Raw genomic sequence first — 19,934 nt, forward strand, 5'->3', positions numbered from 1 at the left:
GGTTAAATATTTTGGTCAAGAATACTACAGAGGTGATCTGGTGTCCTTCCCTCTGTGTCATATCAGAAAGCATGTAATGTCATTTATCTCATTATTGGTGATGCCAACTTCGATCACTTAAAGTATTTCTTTGGTATATTTTTGCGAGGCACAATAAAAGTTACAGTCAATATACACATAATGATAGGCAAAGGCTTCCATCTTAAACACATCTAACCTACTCTGTACTACACATACATTCATTCCATGCTAAAGGCAACACCACAGTGCCAAGTCATGCTGTCCCTTTAATTGTAACAATCATCTCAAACAATGCCTCTAGAATGGACTCTGAAAATCTATAAAGTGGCATACAGAACTTAAAAAGGCTTGTCTCATGAGTAATTCCTATTTGCTTTTCAGTGGTATTTGTTTCCATAATGAGCATATAGATAATCTAAGATATTGCTGCCTTATAGCCCTTGGTGTTTCTTTTCCTTGCTACAACTATAATAAGTTGTATGTTTTTTTGCACATTTTTGTTTTTTAGGGTATTCCCATTCCTTAGGCTGCACTATGCTACTTTTTTACCACAATACAGCATGCGTTATTTGGTAAGTAGGCTAAATAATAAACAGTCACAGTGTGTAACAGCTTTTTAAAAAACTACTTTTCAAACATCCTGATGTTTTCCTATTACCAAAAATCAGGTCAGATTCACAATATTTAATGCACTGGCTCTATTAAATTTACCTGAAGAAATATTGACAATTTCTTTAACAATGGCATCCTGGGCTTCCTCGTACTCAGTTTTATTTTTGGTATACTCTTCATTGAGAGAAGTTAATGTACTGCAAATCAAGATAATTATTAAAAATATTAAAACATCTATTAAAGGTTATATGCTCTACATAAAATATAGCCAGATCCTACAAAGCATTAAACAATAATTAAAATGGAAGTATCAATTGAAAATGAACAATTCACAGGGGCAGATGTGGCTGGAATTCATTATATTAACATTTATGCTGTTTACAACAGCCCACTGGCATAATTCTTCCTATGACAACAATTATTCCATTGCATAAAATTCTGATCTGTGGCTTCTTCTAAAATATTTAAATAAATAAGTCTTCATCCTTAGTAAGGATGGAGGCCACTCCCTCCCCTTTAAAATACATATACGAACACACCGTTTCTCTCATTATTATAGTGTAATTGTCTTTTGATATTAAAAGCTGTCAAAGTAAGGAAAATGTTTTTGAACACTAAAATTGTATTGAGGAATTTAAAGAGAAAACAAAATCAAAGGCTGAAATAAAAAAAAATGCCGAAGATGAGAATAAGTGAAGAAAAAAAAAATCACTGGTATCAAAAGAAGGGGTTGAAATTAAAAATGAAAAGACACGATGAGGGGTCACAATGAAGAAAAAGAGAGAGAAGTACTTATCTGAAGAAGAGCATCAGTAAACCAAGGTGATAATTGTGAACTTGAAGGAATTAGCCAATGACCTAATACATATATACAGCTAGTAGCTCAAGAACAGTACATGGGCAAATAGCAGCACAAAAAGACTATTATGAAACAGATAAATGGAAAGGATTACAGGAAGAAAAGCAACAGGCAAAGATATTATAAAAGTTTGACTGCTATGTGAAGGAAAGAGCAGTAAGAGATAGAAGCAGAGCAGGGCAGGGATCAGATTGGATAGATCATAATAAACATTTTAACAGTTTTCTGGACGACAGACATTGCAAGATTTTAAGGAGGAAAATTATATGATCAGAGTCAGATACAAAGCAAGCATTTGATCTGCTGGAAAAAATCAATAAATAAAATTTTCATTTTTGAAATCACTGTCATTCAATTTAATCTTTTTTACACATGCTGCAACTAACAAATGGGTGATTCAAAGATGATTCTAACACCCAGAAAGTTCTATCTTATCTAAGCCAAAATATATATGCTGTACTTCTTGAATCAGGGATATAGTGTGGTAGAAAAATGATTATGAATTTGGCAACAGAAGATCTAGGTCTGAATATCCAGCATTACTGGTTGTCTAATCCTGGGGAATTGGGAGTTTCAGTTTCTTCACCTAAAAAATGAGAGAAATATACCCAACCTATTTATTTCAGAGAACTACTATACTATGAGGAACAAAGAAAACAGACTGTTCTCATTACTGGGGTGTCTGAATACCCAGAATAATGTCTGCACATAACACTCAAAATACTTTTAAATAAAAGGATAAATGGGGACCATACATACAAAAGCTACCTGTAAAATACTGGGAATATTCAGGAGAGGTGGGAATAAGGCCAGCCATAAGTTCCAGTACAGTACAGAGGATAAATGCCCTCCTCGCCAAGTCACAGAAGACTCATATTAAAATAATTATTATTTGCCTATGAATAATCTGCCGCAGGAACTTCCTAACATCAGCAAGGAAAAAGGCAGGAAAAAACTGGGTAAGATTTTTTTCAACAGGGAACATGATTTTTCATAAAGCTGTAATCCAATGAGTGGTCTCATTAAGGCTGGTAGATGTCTCCCTAAACTAATTTATTCAGCTACTTACTATACCAAAAGAATGTTTTTACATGATAAAAAATGTTTTTACATGATATTTACATGATTTTTTTACATGATATTTACATGATATTTTACATGATATTCTTAGAAAAAATAAATATGTGAAAATAACTGAAGTAGAGATGTGAGGAGGAACTATAATAAATATGGAAACATAATATAAAATAAAATTAATACAATCAATTTCAGATTGACAAAAGAACAGTGAGAGAGGCAGCTGAAAAAAATAATCTTAAAAACAGACCCAAAGTGCCACTTTGGTCAGTGATTAAGACAGAGATTATTTAACAAGTGATGATGGGACACCTGACTAGCCTCTTGTAAGAAAGCAAAGCTTCAATCTTACTTTATATCAATTAACAATAAATAAGATAAAACTTCCTTCTCATAGAACATTCACATTTCATCAGAGAATAATTTAGTTGTATACAACTACTTATTGAAGGCTTAACAATATAATACAAACTTACAAACCTATTGGTAAATTTAACACCATTCTTCTGAATATCAACTGTACTGAAGTTTTTATTGTTACGAAGGACTTTTTCTTCCTTACACGTTACACGAAAGTAATATCCAAACTGTGAGTTGGAATCCAATTTAATCTGTTTGCCAGAATCCAAGCCTTCATGATCAGGGAAGAAAAAAAAAGAAAGAAAGGAAGTCTGTCACAGATATCCATAGTCATTTTTCCATGTAAATGTTTAAAATAATTAAATCCAAGAGTGAAAAATATACTTTTATTACATGATAGCATACTGGAAACTATCAGTATTATCTAACAAGGCAAGATACAAACCCTATTTCACTTCACTTAATTCATGTAGTTTTCTCTACATGAATTAAGGCTATCTATAAAATCCTTAAACTCCCTTATCAATGTGAGCTTCTGATGCGGAAGCGCGTTCTGGGTAACCCCATGCAAGGCTGCAGAAAATCATCAGTGGACAGAATGCGCATGCTGTTCTAGATGCTGGGGGCATGAGGGTGAACAAGATACAGCCCCTGCCCTTGAGGAGTTCTGCACGAGGCTTTAGTTAACCAGAACATTTCTCTGGAAGACAGAGCAAATTAAAGTGCACAAATACAGTTTCCAAAGAAGTTGAGACTCTAACAATAAAACTCTAGAAAAACGAGGACACATATCTTGTTAAGTGTAAGCAACTTCACAAAATATGCAATGATTGATCAGCTAGACTTAATCAACAAAGATTTTTGAGTTTTGTAAGTCTGTTTTCTCCCCTTAATCTCACTCATGAATATGATCTTTAGACCACAAACTAGAAGAATAGTATCTACAAATATGCTGAAGTGTGGCTATCAAACGTTAGTAGCAGCAAACAACTAAAGACAGACTTCACTTGACAGGAGAAAGACCATAGGGAGCCATGATGTGAGGAGGGTAAATTTTAATATACTTCAGAAGCAAAGGTTCTTAAATCTAGGATCTAGTCCATATGTGGACTCTATATAGAGACTAAGTGCATGCTTAATATGGAGATAAAGGCATATTTCTGGGAAGAGGATCCATAACTTTCATCGGATTCTCCAAAAGTTTAAGTACTACTGCTGTGAGGGGTCTTCTAGTTCTAATGCTAAGATTCATTTATTCATTCAACACACATGTGAGAGATGCTCAGAACAAAGAAGTTTACAAATTCAGAATAAAAGAGAACAGTGTAAATAGAGTGAGACTATTAGAGAATTAATAACCTGGCATGGAAAGCAGACATTATAAAAAACTTGAATTAATGAAATGTTTGGGAACCCCCAAAGCCAAATTAATTATCTAGTACTAGTAGAATTAGGCTTATAGAAGAGGTGACATATAAAACAGGTCTTATTTAAAAGATAGGATGCAAGGGCCTGTTGGGTGATGTGTTTGGCAGTCATCCTGGGGTTGGGGGCAATTAGTAAGAGATGAGTCTGAAAGGTGAGGAGAGGCTCTGAATGTAAAGTACCCTGTATGTTGACTATTTAGTGTTTAAAACTTTATTCTATAGGAAAAAAGACTGGTACTTTAAACAAAGAAGTGACATGATCAACTGTCTTCCAGAAATTTAATTTTGGCACCAGTATGGACACTATGTAGAAATATTATACCATACTATATTATACTAAAAGAATTATTCAGACTTCCAACAGCCAATTCTTACCTAGATCTCTTGCTGTACTTATTAATGTTGATTGCATCTTCTTTTCTAAATCATCCATTATTTCTCTTAATTCACTCAGATTAGGATCAAATGAAGGTTTTACAAGGAATTCATGGTTTTCCACCTACAGGCAGACCAAAGAGTGGCTAAATTTTATAAATAATGGGTAAAGATAGAAGTCATGAAGCAAGTATTTTCTTTTACTTAAATTTCACTGTCTTATGCTAAATGATTCAATATCCATAAGTTACTCAGCCACAATTATCAAGAGTTACTATTTACTAAGAGATCTAAAGTTCTGTTTATTAGGAGCTTAGAGTTCTAGATGTACAAAAATTATTCATGATCACACAGTGCTAGTGGTAAATGATACTAATAACATCCATTATTTTTATTTACATTTTCTCCTAAACAATGTTCAAAACATTTTTTCCTAAACATTACAAAACAATGTTCGACATTCAAAGCCTATAACAGAATGTGTAGTTTTTGCCTAAACCAAGGATCCATTTTATTCTCAAAGTCACTTCTAAAAAAACTACAGAATTGTATTTCTTCAAACTGAAAGTTCATCAAAATCTCAAAATTTAAAAACATATTCTTAAGTACTTTGTTTCCTTAAATTTACCAGTAATAACCAGCAAGAAATCATAATAAAAAATAGACCTCACTTACAATAGTAAAAATATACACAAAATATTTAGAACTTTTACTTATACAGAACTTTTATAAAGATATATGCTTATTAGAAGATTTAAAATAATTGATAAGTGAAGAGGTAAACTATGAAAGGAGAAAACAATCAAATATTAAGATGTTCCTAGTGACTCTCCAATAGGAATTGCTTTAAAAAAAATGACTAAAACTTAAACACACGAAATTCTGAAAGAATATTTTTTAAAAAGAATAAAGCCTATCTTTACGGATATTAATAACTGTTAAAAAGAATTATATATAAAAGCATAATATAAAAAAGTTTTCTAAAACAAAGAGATTTTTAAAAACTCAGTAAGTAGGACTGATATATATATTCCCAATTACTATCCACTTAATCAGAGCATACCTACACATACCATATGTGACCACCAAAAGAATAAGGAGTTAAAATCAAATTACAGAAAGCTAGCAACGAAAGAAAATAAAACTTTTATCAAATAACTTTCTCAATTTAAATCAACAAAATGAAAAAATAGGTAATATATTAAAATTTAAGTTTTGGGTTAAATCTAACTTTTTAAAAGATGAAACATTTGTAAAAAAATAATAAAAGCTTTGCAAAATATAAAGTTTAATATTTTCTTTTATAACAGCACTTGTTTGCATGTAAAAGAAAAACAGAAGGCTATTAAATGGGCAAATACAGAAACATACAACTCACAGATGAGAAAACAGGTGGTAAATGAACCCAAAGGAAAATGGTAAAGCGCCATAATAAAAAAAGATATGAATATTTAAGCAACTTTGATATTATTCTATAGCCATTTTTTTAAGGGGGGGAAAAAACCCCACCACCAAATATCAATGAGGCTATAGTGAAATTAGTATACTCATTCATTTCTGGTGGGAATCTAAGTTGGTATAACCTTAAAAAAAAAAGGCAATAAACAACAAGACTCAGATATTTGTTATGCTATTTGACAGAGCAATTCTAGTCCTAGGAATTCAAATTAAGGAAATAATGCCAAAGAAGCAAATCAACACAGGAATGAATAAAACCTCTGCAGATGTATTTGTTATAGCAAAACCCAGAATAATAAAACAGCGCAAAATTTGCACAATGGTACATCAACAGAATACTAGACAGCTATTTAAACAGACAATGAAGACGATCTAGAAATAAGAACCAAGACTTATGATAATTCCAGGGAAAAAAATAGTGCTACAGTAGGGAAAGGACAGCTACTGAATGTGCCTCTTCCGATGAATTTAAGAAAAGTGTGAGAGAGCCAGGCCAAGTTCCTATCCTCATCTCCACCTTCCAGAAACCCGTTGGTGAATCAACAAAACCCCAAGAACTCTCACTAATAATTCCAAATCTAGAGAGAAGAAAGTTGAATGAGTATCTTCACATTTTCCTTCTTTGGGTGGGGGAATACTGTTTTGAAAACACTGCTGCGGAGACCTGAGCAAAACAAGGGAAAGTGAATGTCTAGGCTCTAACTTACCAAAATAAATAAGGGTCACATACCAAACTGAGTATCCTTCAGCAATACATCACTCTTCCTGAACAATCTGAGATAATAAAATATACCACCCAACATACTCATTACATCGGACTCCACAAAGAAGATAGAACAAAATAAACTCAGGCTTGGAACTACAAAATGGGATAATGAAATCAAGAAAAAAGATAAAAAGAATGAGGAATGGAATTTAGGTCCTAACAATATCATTAAAATACAAAATAAATAAAACAAAGCAAAGAAGAGATGTTCCTGAATCAAACTACCTGTACTGATATAATAGGAAGACAATATAATCAGAGAATTCACATGAAAGTTGGAGATTAAATTAATTAGAGAAGAGAAATAAATATGGAGGACACTATTTATTTTTTTTAAAAAAGCTCCTAGAAATACTAGATAAACTATAAGCTCCTCTCTCAAAATAAATGTATAGTTGAAGAAAATCAGAAGTCTGAGCTCCTGCAAAGTGGACAGTCCCCAGAATAAAGCCAGGCCAAGGGGTCATTTTACAAACCTACCTCATAACAAACAGAAACAAGAGAGAAATCTGCCTCTATCAGCCTGGGTCCCTGGGAAAAGGGGTTGGCGGGGTAGAATCCCTGACAACATGCAACTAAAAGCCTCCCTTCACTGGGGTTTAGATTTCAAATGTCTGCTATCTGTGTTAGCAGTGAAAAAACTGTTCGTTGTTGGCCATTTCTATTATCTCCTCCTCTACAGTGAAGGAATGGACACATTTTCAGAGGACACATAACTGAGAACAAAGAATACATTTTGCAGCTTCCCTTGCAGCTAGGTGTGGGCATGACTAAATTCTAGCCAAAATGTGTGCAGAAATAATGTGTGCCATTTCCAGAACGTGTCCTCCTCTCCTCTTTTGTCCTCTCCCACTGGCTGGAATGAAGATAAGGTAATATTTGTACATAACTGTTCATAGGAGCAGCAGTCATAATAACCAAAAGATAAAACAATCTAAATGTCCATCAACAAGTGAATAAACAAAATGTGACAAATCCATACTATGGATTATTGAGCCATAAAAGGGAATGAAGCACTGATACATGCAACATTGTGGATAAACCTCAAACACATTATTCTAAATAAAAGAAGTCAGTCACAAAAGGCCATATATCATATGCTTCCACTGGTAAGAAAAATAAATGAACTGAAGTCCATGGAGACAACAGATTAGTAGTGGTTGCCAGCATCTGGGGAAAATAGGGCAAGGGGACTGACTGCTAACGAATATGAATTTTTATTCTGGTGGCAATAAAAATATTTTGGAACTAGACAGTTGATGGTTGCACAGCATTGTGAATGTACTAAATGCCAGTGAATATTACATTTTAAAATGGTTTATTTTATGTTATGTAAATTCACTTCAATTTAAAAAAATGGTAATCACTGGAAAGACAGACTCAATGTCATAATGATAGATTTTCCCCTAATTATTAAATTAAATGCAATTTTAATCAACATAGTGATAGGACATTAGTTATAAAGTTTAGAAATAACCAATAGTACATATTATAGTAATGAAACATAGGAAAATAATAATAAACATCAACTTCAGGATAGCATATATTTCTGTACAGGGATGGGTACAAATAGGACTCTGTAGTGAATATACAAATGTTAATTATATTAGTAATTACATGACAAGTATTTTATAACCAAAAATTTTAAAACTTTCAATACCTCAAAAAGGAGGAGTGAGTGAAGAAATCAGTGGGGAAAAGGATGTAAAAGGAAGGAAAATGGGAGAAGGAAGGAAAAAGGGTGGAAAGCGGGTAAAGGCTGAAGGAACTAGCCAGAGGATGGGGGAAGATGAAAGTGGGAACAGATAAAGAAGGGAAAAGGGCAAAGGAGTGAAGGAAAGAGAAGAAGTATAAAGAATTCTTCAGGCATCCAGGCAGAAAAAGTTAATCACCTGGAATGTGGAGTGGGGAGGGGTAGTGGTAAATCAAAGTGATAACAGATATTTCATTAATATCGGATGTCAGAGGATTGTGGTGCATCACCCTCTAAGTTTAGCAAAACTGTAGATAAAGATTGCTCAAAAATAAAACTAAAAGCCGGGTACTCTTATCAAACATGAAATAATTCCAAGACTATAATATCTATCAACTTTAAAAAAACAAAATCATCCGAAAAACAAACCTAGCCAAATAAAAGTGTAATAAAAAATTTTAAACCCAGGAATGAAGAAGCTATGGTAAAAGAACTGCTAGCGAGCAGTGAATCCATTTACATATAATCATTAAACAACCCTGGAAATTGGAATTATACCTACAGACATATTGTGCATATTTTAGACCTGGACAATGTAAAAATAGAACCATTAAAAAACCAAGAAGTATGAGGAGAGGTAGAAGCACATAAATGAGTGTGGTTAGTGCTCAACTTTCATAGCAGGGAATTAATACTGTCCAAAATTGAAACGTTTCATTCAAACAAATTTCCAATCTCTTAATATTTTTTCTAATTTAGTTTCTTTAACCTATCTTTTATTTTCTCTTTCTTGTGAAAAGCATTCACTTGAAGCTCAGCAATTCCTTCCAAATTTCTTTTTGTTACACTAAAAAACATTAAGTTGAATCTTTTCAAAATTAAAAGTAATATCTATATAGTATAAGCTCCTTTTTTCAATTAATGTATTCATCTGTCTGTATATAACCATAAAAAAATCATTAGCTGTCTTTCAATGAGGATACTATTGGCACTTTGGGAAAATACTAAATTGTAAGAAACAAAAGCACAAAATTTCAACACCTGTCCTCGAAACCCTCAATATTGCCCATACTTGAAAACAGACTAAATGTTAATAGTTACCTCTGGGAGATATTTTAAAATTTCATCTCTCTATTTTTCTGCATTGTTTAAAAGCTTTATATAGATACCAATTTTACACCAGTGTTTTATTTATTTATTTATCTTTTAAAGGGGTAACTATAAGCAAAACTGTCGACATGTTTTGAGAGTTAATTCTAGGTGGAAAAGTACAAATCCTTCCTTTTTTTGCATTTTTTCATCTCTAAGAACATTTTAAAGCATTTATTGTACATTATCTTTACAACTTACATATATTCATACAATACTGATATAGTTTTATCAGAATCATGCATTGCAGTTTTTAAAAACTTTTAATCTTTTCTGTACCAGTATTTTCAATAAAAATTTATCTAAAGCTACTACTTTTCCAATAATAGGTAAAATATCAATCAATAAGTGTATGTGAAAACTATTATTCAAAGATAAAATGGTCCAAATACTATATAGAAAAGCTTAAAAATTTAATCTCACCGTATCACCCAATGTAACTGAAACTGTTTACATTTTTGTGAAAAAAATCATTGCTTTTTTTTGAACCCTATCTTGGGATGGGTTTTGATCTACATTTACTTCAAAAACAGAAAATCTTTCTGTAAGATTTATGAAAAGCAGCCACAAAAGCACCTGAAGTATAATGCATAAAGCTAAGTCTAGGAAAAAATATTAAGCCAACCACTCTTGTAAATGACCGCTCCCTTCATTACATGAATGCCTAAGTGCACAGCTGGAAAACATGAGTGAAGCTTTCAGAAATCATGAAACAATTGACATTCTCTTGGGATTTTCTCAAAGTGGTTCTGAGTCATGTAATTTAAATGCCTAAATTCATTACAAATATCTACAATGACAGTGAAGGGCTGACTTCACCTTATGACCTGAGACAAGTTTAAAGGTTTATAACTGACAATAAAGAAGATATTATATACTAGGTCAGCTCCCTAGAGAATCTAGAACAAGTTTTAACTAGGAATCTGATTTTTAAAAGGCAATATCATAACATAAAACACGAAAGCCTATAGTTACAGGGCAGTATCTTAGTAGACACTGCTGGTGAGCTACACAACAGTTAATCCCGCCCCGCTCCCTTTTCATTATCTCCAACTACAGGGATAACCCAAACCTGTTTATCTTAGGCCAATCATCACTATCTAATTCTGGGGCCACAATCACTGCTTAAATGGTCCTCCATCAAGACAAAGTACAGGACTCTTACGTGGAATATTTTAAGAATTGCTATTGGAAGGTAGCCATCCTAGAGCCAAATGAGGGATCAGCCTTAGGCTGAAGTTAAAATCACAAAAGATAGAACAGATAAAGAATTAGGTCCTTTGGATGACAGCACTGAGCTGCTGGGTCAATGAGCTGCGGGGTCAAGCAGCTCTAAACAAAGCCTACCCTATCTCAAGACTTTTAATTTCATGCCCATGATATACCCGAGTTTTAGATTATCTGACAAATAGAGTCCTGATTTCAACCTCAGTCTTACTCAGAAAAAAAAAGGAAATCCACAACAACTCTCATGGTACTTAACAGTGAAGGGCCCACAATATGCCACTGCAGAATAAAAATTAATTTGAGATAAAAGCATTTGAGAATAGACTTTGTTTCTGAACTCTCTTATCTGCCTTCGAGTAGAGCCTCCCAAAAGAACTGTCATAAATCCTCTCCCAGGGAGTTTTGTAACCAGGAAAGTCAAAGCTATCCTATCTCCCATCTATTTTCCAAAAGGCTCATTTACCTTTCCTAAAAATTATTTGCTTTCCTGTCCGTACCCTTTCTTCCCCTATTAAGACACCATAAAGCCTTAAACTCTAACAGCCTCCTGGAGTAACACTTTTCTGTGAACTCAAAAATCTGTCTGCTCCTTTATTAATCTATTTATTTTTTGTTAGTTTAATTCACAGGCCCCCAAACTGAACCTAAGAGAGAAGAAGTTTTTCCTCCCCTACAAAGTTAATTACTCAATGTTCTACTTTCAGATTAAGAAATTGAGGCTTGTCATATCTAAAGTGACAGCAATAAAATTAGGACAAATTACCTCTTCTTTTCCAGTCTATATGCATCTAATTACACTGCTTACCTTCCTAAAATCCATACTCTACCCAGACATTTACACTCTAAACCCACAGCACCATTCAAGAATACTTACTACTATTTTACAATACAGTAAATTCTTATTTAACATATTTGTGTCAAATAAAAAATCCTTAACCTACAATAGGGTTAAGTTAGTGGAGTTAATGGAGTTGGAAGATGGAGGCTGTTAACATTGTTCATCTGAAAAAAGAGAAGAAATATTAACAATGGTCACTTTTATCTCTATGCTTTATTGTATCATTTGTTATAATATTATAAGTAGAAAAGTATCAATAAAGAAAAACTTAAAATTTATATTCTAGTATTTTAAATATCATTTTGAAAAACTACCCACAAGCACACTAAATGAAAACTAAATACAGGAACTCATTAAGTCACTAATGGTACATTAGCATTTGTGAGGGAAAGTTTGGTTTACTTGCTGTCAAGCAGATATATATCCCAAAGGTCGGATCTATACAGTCAAAATATTGAATGACAGGAAGGGAGGGAAAGAGGGAGACAGGAAGGAAAGAAATGAAAAGATATAATATAAAATAAAAGGATACAAGATTTTATCATCCTGCTGTCTTTTTAAAATTATAATAGTGGCTAATATCCTATGCATAATAAAAACTAACTATTTATTGCAGGAAGACAGCCTTTGTTGTCTATAAGTGGTAGAGAGGGAGAAAAGGGTGATCCTCAAAGGCAGGGCATCTTTTAGGCAGGTTGTGAATGTGTGAATGTGATGTCCCAGATAAAAAGACAGCTCCAGGGGCATCGTTAATAGAGACTCTATACACTGATAGAGGGGTTACACATTTTTAAAAACTCTTAAATATGCTTAACTATATAAATCAATTTTTGGCCAGATATTACCCAGTGGTTGCTCAAGAGTGCAGTATTTCAGGTAGGCAACAAACTCTTAGGAAGAAAAATCAAAACTCATTTTCGATTGCACTCCTAATTTATCAAGCAAGTAGTTCTCAAAGTGCGGTCCCCAGACAAGCAGCACCACTGGAGCACATGTTAGAAATACAAATTCTCCAGCCTTACTCCAGACTTATAAGAATCTGATTCTGGGGATGGAGCCCAGACATTTGTATTAACAAGACCATCAGGTGACACTAATACAATGCTTAGCTTGAGAGCCACAATATCAAGGGGAGGAGATAGCAAGCTGTAAGAATAAAGAACAAAGGATAAAAGCAACTGCAGCATTTTAGCAGAACTCTGCCTGGCTTCCAAGTTGTTAAGTGTGTACAGCTGCAGTGACACTGAAAGGCTCAATTCTTGCAGTCTTACCTCCTTATGTTAGTCAGTTTTTGTTAACCATTAAAAACTACACCTTTACATGCTTTCATTTAAAGAAATGTTTACAAATATCCAACTCTGCCCAATCACAGATAAGGCCACACCCTCAGATACAGGGAGGTGGTGATGGTTTCAGTGTCCAGATGTCTGATGAACCAGTATTTCTGCCTCCCATTGATCTGAAAGTTGTGTACTCAAAATTATTCCACTAATAGTAACATTACAAAGAAAACAATAGCTAAAATGAAAGTCCTCTTAAACAAGCGGCGAACAATTCAAGTTTTTTGGTTGCTTAACCTACAAGTAAACGGAAGGTTGCCCTATTACTGACAAAATATTACCAGAAAAGTGAAGCATTTATACCTATATATACACACTCGTGCAATTCTAAAACCCAAATATAGTTTACGGCCATGCCACCATGAACAAGCCCGATCCCATCTGATCTCAGAAGCTAAGCAGGGTCAGGCCTGGTTAGTACTTGGATGGGAGACCACTTAGGGAGACCACCTAGGAAAACCAGGTGCATGCATAAATAAATGAATGAATAAATGAATAAACAAACAAATAAATAAAGAATTGTAAACTGACAAGGTCCTTGCAATCTGTGAGGTCAACCAAAGGTTGTCTCTCCTAAAAAAAAAAATGGTAAAAATAAATAATAAAAATAAAATAAAATCCAAATACAGAATAAATGAGGTTTAACTTCTTTCTGCCTTAGTTAATAATCCACTAAAAACAAAGTAACTCAACATCCCATAGGACAAATGTTAACTCAAATTTAGTTGTTAAGAAGAATGCAAAGAATCTAACAATTAGCAAGCCAAACTATTACCTTAATATGAATGTGAGTATATAGTCCCTACCTGATCATATTTTATCAAGAACCTTAAAATGGAAATTTTTCGAAATATTTTGAAAGTCACATAATTTAATAATACTACTACATTCAATGGCCCCATATTAAATTTGTTCTATAAACAACCTTTAAACAGACACCAAAAAATTTACTATTTCATAAATTTTGCTTTCAAATTCACTTTCAGAGGATATTTTCAACTTACTTCAGAAACTATTCTTGCTTTATATTTATATATAAATTTATCTGTAAATTAGAGACCTGAGGATATAAATCAGTTAAACCCCAAGTGTTCTTCTCAACTAACAAGAAATTTGGAACAAAACAGTATTTAAAGACATGGTTCACTTTCTAGTTATATCAACAAATATTTAGGAGATATACATATACTCTAGCCCCTTTTCCCTTACTCTCTATGTGGAAAGTAAACAAAAGAAAAGTTGTCTTTTCCTGTGTTCCGTATTTACCTCTATCCTCTCTTCCCTTTTCCAGTGCCTATAATTTCCCTTCTCTCTTGGAATTAAACAAAATATAACCCGGCTTGCATATGTGAAATCTTTTATTCATGAGATTTCCTTTAACTGGGCCAGTTATGCCCAATATTCACTTCTCTTTTAATATTTCTTAATTTTCATCCACTGAAATGATTATTTTTTTAAAAAAATCTTTCCCATCTATCATTTAATCTGACATCCACTATCTCAAAGGTATCTCACAAAAGTGCCAAGTTTAATCAACAAGACAAGTAATAATAAATGCTGGAGAGGATGCAGAGAAAAAGGAACCCTCATACACTGCTGGTGGGACTGCAAATTGGTACAGCCAGTATGGAAAACAGAATGGAAGTTTCTCAAAAAACTAAGAATTGATCTACCATATGATCCAGCAATCCCTCTATTGGCTATTTACCCCAAGGTCTTGAAAACCCATATCCGAAAAGATATTTGCACACCGATGTTCATAGCAGCATTATTCACAGTGGCCAGGACATGGAAGCAACCAAAGTGCCGTATGATAGATGGTTGGCTAAGGAAGTTGTGGTATATATATACAATGGAATATTATTTGGCTATAAGAAGAGATGAAATACTGCCATTTGCGACATGAATGGACCTCGAGACAATCATGCTAAGCAAAATAAGCCAGACAGAAAAAGGTGAAATCACATGATATCACTTATATGTGGGATATAAACCTAAAAGCAACAAATGAACAGGACAAACAAACAGAGACTCACAGCCATGGACTACAGACTAGTGGTTAACAGAGGGAATGGGGTAGGGGAGGAGGGGGGTGGTAGACGTGGTAAAGGGGGTCAAATACAGAGCAGGTAGGAGAGAGTGAAGTGGGTAAAGGGGATCAAATGTATGGCAGTTGAAGGAAACTGGACTTTGGGTGGTAAACACACAATAGAATATACAGATGTCAAATTATAATATACACCTGAAAATTATAAAATTATATTAACCAATGTTACCCCCAATAAACTTAATTAAAAAAAAGAAAATGTGAAGCCAAAAAAAGTGCCAAAATTAAATACTAAAAAGAAAAATCTGGTTTTCTGATATGCCTTCACTTTTAAAAAAATATCCTGCTGTTTGAATTAAAAAGTATATTGCATACCTGATCCATATCTAAAGTTGTTTCTATCATTTCCTGAAACTTGGAGAAATCAGAACGAAGATCAACAAAAGGAGTCACAAAAACTGCCAACAACAACGTCTGATGTTTTCCTAAAAGAAATAAAAAATATAAATAAATAGGTCTTATTTTTAAAAACACAAAACTACAATCATAAATATTTGACTGAGGTAATGAGCATCACTTGATCCAAAAGCACAAATAGCACAGCAGGTCTCCAAAGTTACTATTTACACAGGTATTTTAATTCAAATGTGTTTAGTAGTTATTTAAAAGAAAGGGAGAAGATCTGGGACCCAAAGCTTCCTTTTAAAACACTGCCTCTCCTATCTGCCCGTAATCTCCCTCATAAGGAGTACTAGAGATGCAGAGATGTGATATTAATTATTACTAAATAAACTACATTTCTTTGTAGATTTAATAATTTAAAGTCATGAAAATAAAACACCTCTAACTTACCTTATATCATTCCTAATTTCCATTAATACTACTACGGTGCTCCAGTTAGCAGATTAAATCAAAGTATTTACACTGGAACTTTGCTTGATGCTATTTAAGAGTACACAATGGGGAATTATGTAAGGATTAAGTGAAGTAACAAAGTCTACAGTGTGAAAGACATGAGTCAAAGCCTGAGGGCTGGCCAGCTCTGCTACCTCCTGGCTTTTGTGATCTGGAGTGTGTTACTCTGAGTCCCTTTTCCCTTGTCTATTACTATGAGAGTAATAACAATAGCTACCCAGAAGACGAACAAATGAGATAACTATACACAACACTTAATATAGTGCTAGACACTTAACAGAAGCCCAACAGTTACCATGTATTATTGTTATACTGCAGGATTTTTTTTCTGATCTCTAATAAATTCCCTTAGAAGAATTCTGTGAGTGACCTCTAACATTCTGCATTTCACTCTTAAGCAACAGTTCCCAACCTCTTCCAAAAATATCAGTAGCTCTTGATTAAGAAAATGATGAAAAAATACTATGAAGTCAACAAAAGTCTTATAAGAATTCATTTTATTATTAATCACAACAGCATCTACACATATTTAGAAAACAGTACATATGTGTGAAACATCATTTAGACAGTCTAGAAACAACACTTTGCCCACCTAATGTCTGTTGTGCTACGCCTCGTTCTTTACTCTGAATTAGCTCATATGCTATTGGTAAATAGGGAAATGATGACAGCAAAACACAGAGGTACAATGGTTCATAAATATTTTTCTCCAGGCCACTCATGCTTTGAAGTGATCAAGAGCAAACTTTCACAAAATTAAAGAGTAAGCTTATACGTAGACCTCAAGAGTAGCTGGCTTAATGACCACTGCATTTTCCAATATGTTAAGATATGCAAAAACATTTACAAGTGTGTAATAATTTCTTTGATTGAATTCTATACCCTGGTTCAGATTTTTTATTTTGATGAAACTGACCTTTATTAGAAGCAAATGCCCTCAAAGGAGGAAACGAGAGCCCTGGACTTTAAGGTTGTAAAGACTCATCTAATGCTGGTGCTGGATGCAAATGCAATGGAGATTTACATAAGCTGCTGTTTTTCTTAAAGTTTGTTAATGCTTTCTTTAAAAAAATTCATGTATTCTGAGGTCTACCTTAACCCTATTTTTATTATAAGCTCTGTTATGTCTATCACATGACTTTAAAGGTAAGGTTTCCCAAGAATACACATGTGGCATTACTACAGAACTACCTACTATAAGCTTCAGAGCTTATCCTCAACATGTCCTCTAACCCCTCACACACTGGCACACCTTGCTACAGCTCTTCTCAGATACCATAAAGCCCCTTCTGCACTCATCCACTCGATCCTTACCCACAAGCTTTCATTAGCATCTTAAATTCTTTTCCTTCTTTGTAATGTGTACTGGTCCCAGTTGCCAATTCCTTTTTTTTCCAATTGATTATGTTTTTAAAATTAAAAATAACAGCTTTATTGGGCTATAATTCACATACCCGCAAATTCCCCATTTTCAATTTCAGTGGTTTTAGGTATATCCAAGATTTGTACAACCATCGCCACAGTCTATTTATTAGAACACAGTCATCGCTCCCAACAGGAACAATGAACTCTGTATTCATGAGCAGTAACTTTCCATTTGTCTCCAACCTCTCGCCCCTCCTGCAAGCCTAGGCAACCACTAGTCCACTTTCTGTATCTATAGTTTTGCCTATTCTCAACATTTCCTATAAACGGATCATATGATACTGTGACAGCTTTCTTTTATAATGTTTTCAAAGTCCATTCATGTATGTTGTACCACCATGCATCAGTACTTCATTCCTTTTTATTGACAAATAATATTCCATTGTATGGATATACCACATTATTTATCCCTTCATCAACTGATAGGCACCAAGTGGGTTTTGATAAACTCCATTCTTCACTAGTTACTTCAGCCTAGAAGCCCTACATGATCTACCCCGGGGTCTTACCCTTAACCCAAGGACCACAGACACCTGAATTCAGAGTAGTACATAAACATAGAGGTAAATTTCTCCATTTTCCCTAACCTCTAACTGAAATCTAGCACTTACTTCTATTATTAATGTAGGCAATAAACTAGTACTGCAGTAACTGTGTCTTTGTCAACAATCAATAACCTAGATATATTTTCATATCATAGTCTTTGGAGATAACGAAGTACCATCTAAACAAATTATGAGTTCAAAATTAAAGTTAGTAGAACTCCATTCAGATCATGTTATTTAATGTGTCAATAAAAAGGACAAATTTATCAAGAATTTGCTTTATATTTATAAATGTATTTCAATAAAATTGGTTTCCTTTGTAACTCTTGATGTTTTATTTTATGCATTTAAAAACACCATTCTGAGAAGGTGTTCACAAGCCTCATTAGAAGCCAAAAGGGTCCACGGCACAAAAAAAGTTAAAAACCTCAGACAGGCCTTGCCTCTCTGGTCTCAACTCCTACCAGCATCGCCCTTATTCTCTATGTCTACGCTTGACCACCCTAGCTTTCCTTCACTCCTTCAAGTCAAGCCCACATGCCAGCCTTCAATACTTGCACTAGCTGGTCCCACTAGCCTCCCCAACAGATCTTTTTTTTTTTTTTTTTAGGTGAGGCAACCCTTGGTTGATCTCACAGATTGCAAGGACCTTGTTAGCTTACAATCCTTTATTTTTTAATTTTACTTTTTATGCCTACAGCACCTGGTCTTCCTAGGTGGTCTCCCATCCAAGTACTAACCAGGCTTGACTCTGCTTAGTTTCCAAAATCAGACGGGATTGGGCTTAAGGGTAGCATGGCCATAGACCTTCCCCACAGGTCTTAACAGCAGGCTCCTTCTCATCATTCAAATTTCACCTTAGACAGCGATTCCTTAAAGGGGAATTTCTTAACCACCAGACCTAGTATCTCCTTGGCTCCCAGACAAGTCACTGTATCATGTCAATATATTCTGCTTCCTTTACAGTACTTATTACTATCTGAAATACTTGTTCATTTCTTTATTGTTTGTATCCCTCTACCTTTCCACTGTTTCATAACCTCCATAAGAGCAAGGACCTTGTAAGTCATATCCACCACTGGACCTACTAGCACAATGCCATTGGTACTATCTGTTAAATGGATTACTTCACGAAGGAAGGGAGCAAATCAATCACTGGTCATTAATTAGTGTTGATACACACCGCACTCATCCACCAGCAAGGATATCAAAGATTGCACAGGAAAACAACGGTTAACTTCATAAAGGCATGAAAATGTGAAATGCCAAGAAATCTAACCACTACATAATTTTTCTAAGAACTCCAGATTCACTGTTACCCCCCAGATTCATTTATAACTCCTTAAAGATTTCATTTTTTAAGAATGCTGCTGTGTGCCTCACCAACTGCTGCAGCGTTTAGGTCAATAAGCGTTAAGTACTTTATCTATAACAACCTAGAGCATAATTCAATCACTGTTAAATGTTTCATCATCATTTACTAAGATAAAAATTATAACGTATTTCAGGATAAACTGAAAGCCCATAAACCTATTGAGAATAAATGGTTCATTAAAATATAGTCCTGGAATGCTGCCCAGAGCAGCTTCTCAATCTAAACCTTAACTGGTATAACAACACTAATTCTGGGGGTTATTTTCTCCATCTTACCTATGTTCGTGTCTTATTCATAAACTGAGAGAAATACTAAGGAGACCATCTTTAGTGAATTTAAAAAGGTTAATTTCCAAGTGGCGGAACACCAATGAAAACTATTTTGGCACATGCATTATCAAAAAATAAAATGTTGCACTTTCTTGA

The 19,934-nt window shown here is 34.1% G+C and overlaps 1 protein-coding gene and 1 pseudogene across 3 annotated transcripts in view; both read right to left on the reverse strand.

The window, feature by feature from the left end:
- The window catches only part of MSH2 (mutS homolog 2), a 62,573-nt gene that overhangs the window by 9,298 nt on the left and 33,341 nt on the right, over positions 1–19,934 (reverse strand). For all 3 annotated transcript variants that reach the window (XM_039887224.1, XM_039887222.1, XM_039887223.1), the window contains 4 exons: positions 15,625–15,734; positions 4,732–4,855; positions 3,050–3,200; positions 733–830 (listed from right to left, as the gene is read on the reverse strand). In XM_039887224.1, the coding sequence (XP_039743158.1) occupies positions 733–830; positions 3,050–3,200; positions 4,732–4,855; positions 15,625–15,734 (483 nt within the window). The remainder of the gene's footprint in view (positions 1–732; positions 831–3,049; positions 3,201–4,731; positions 4,856–15,624; positions 15,735–19,934) is intronic.
- LOC120622541 (uncharacterized) lies at positions 18,826–18,941 on the reverse strand (annotated as a pseudogene).

This window comes from Pteropus medius, unplaced genomic scaffold (assembly GCF_902729225.1).
Source record: "Pteropus medius unplaced genomic scaffold, Ma_sr-lr_union100, whole genome shotgun sequence".
Lineage (NCBI taxonomy): Eukaryota > Metazoa > Chordata > Mammalia > Chiroptera > Pteropodidae > Pteropus > Pteropus medius.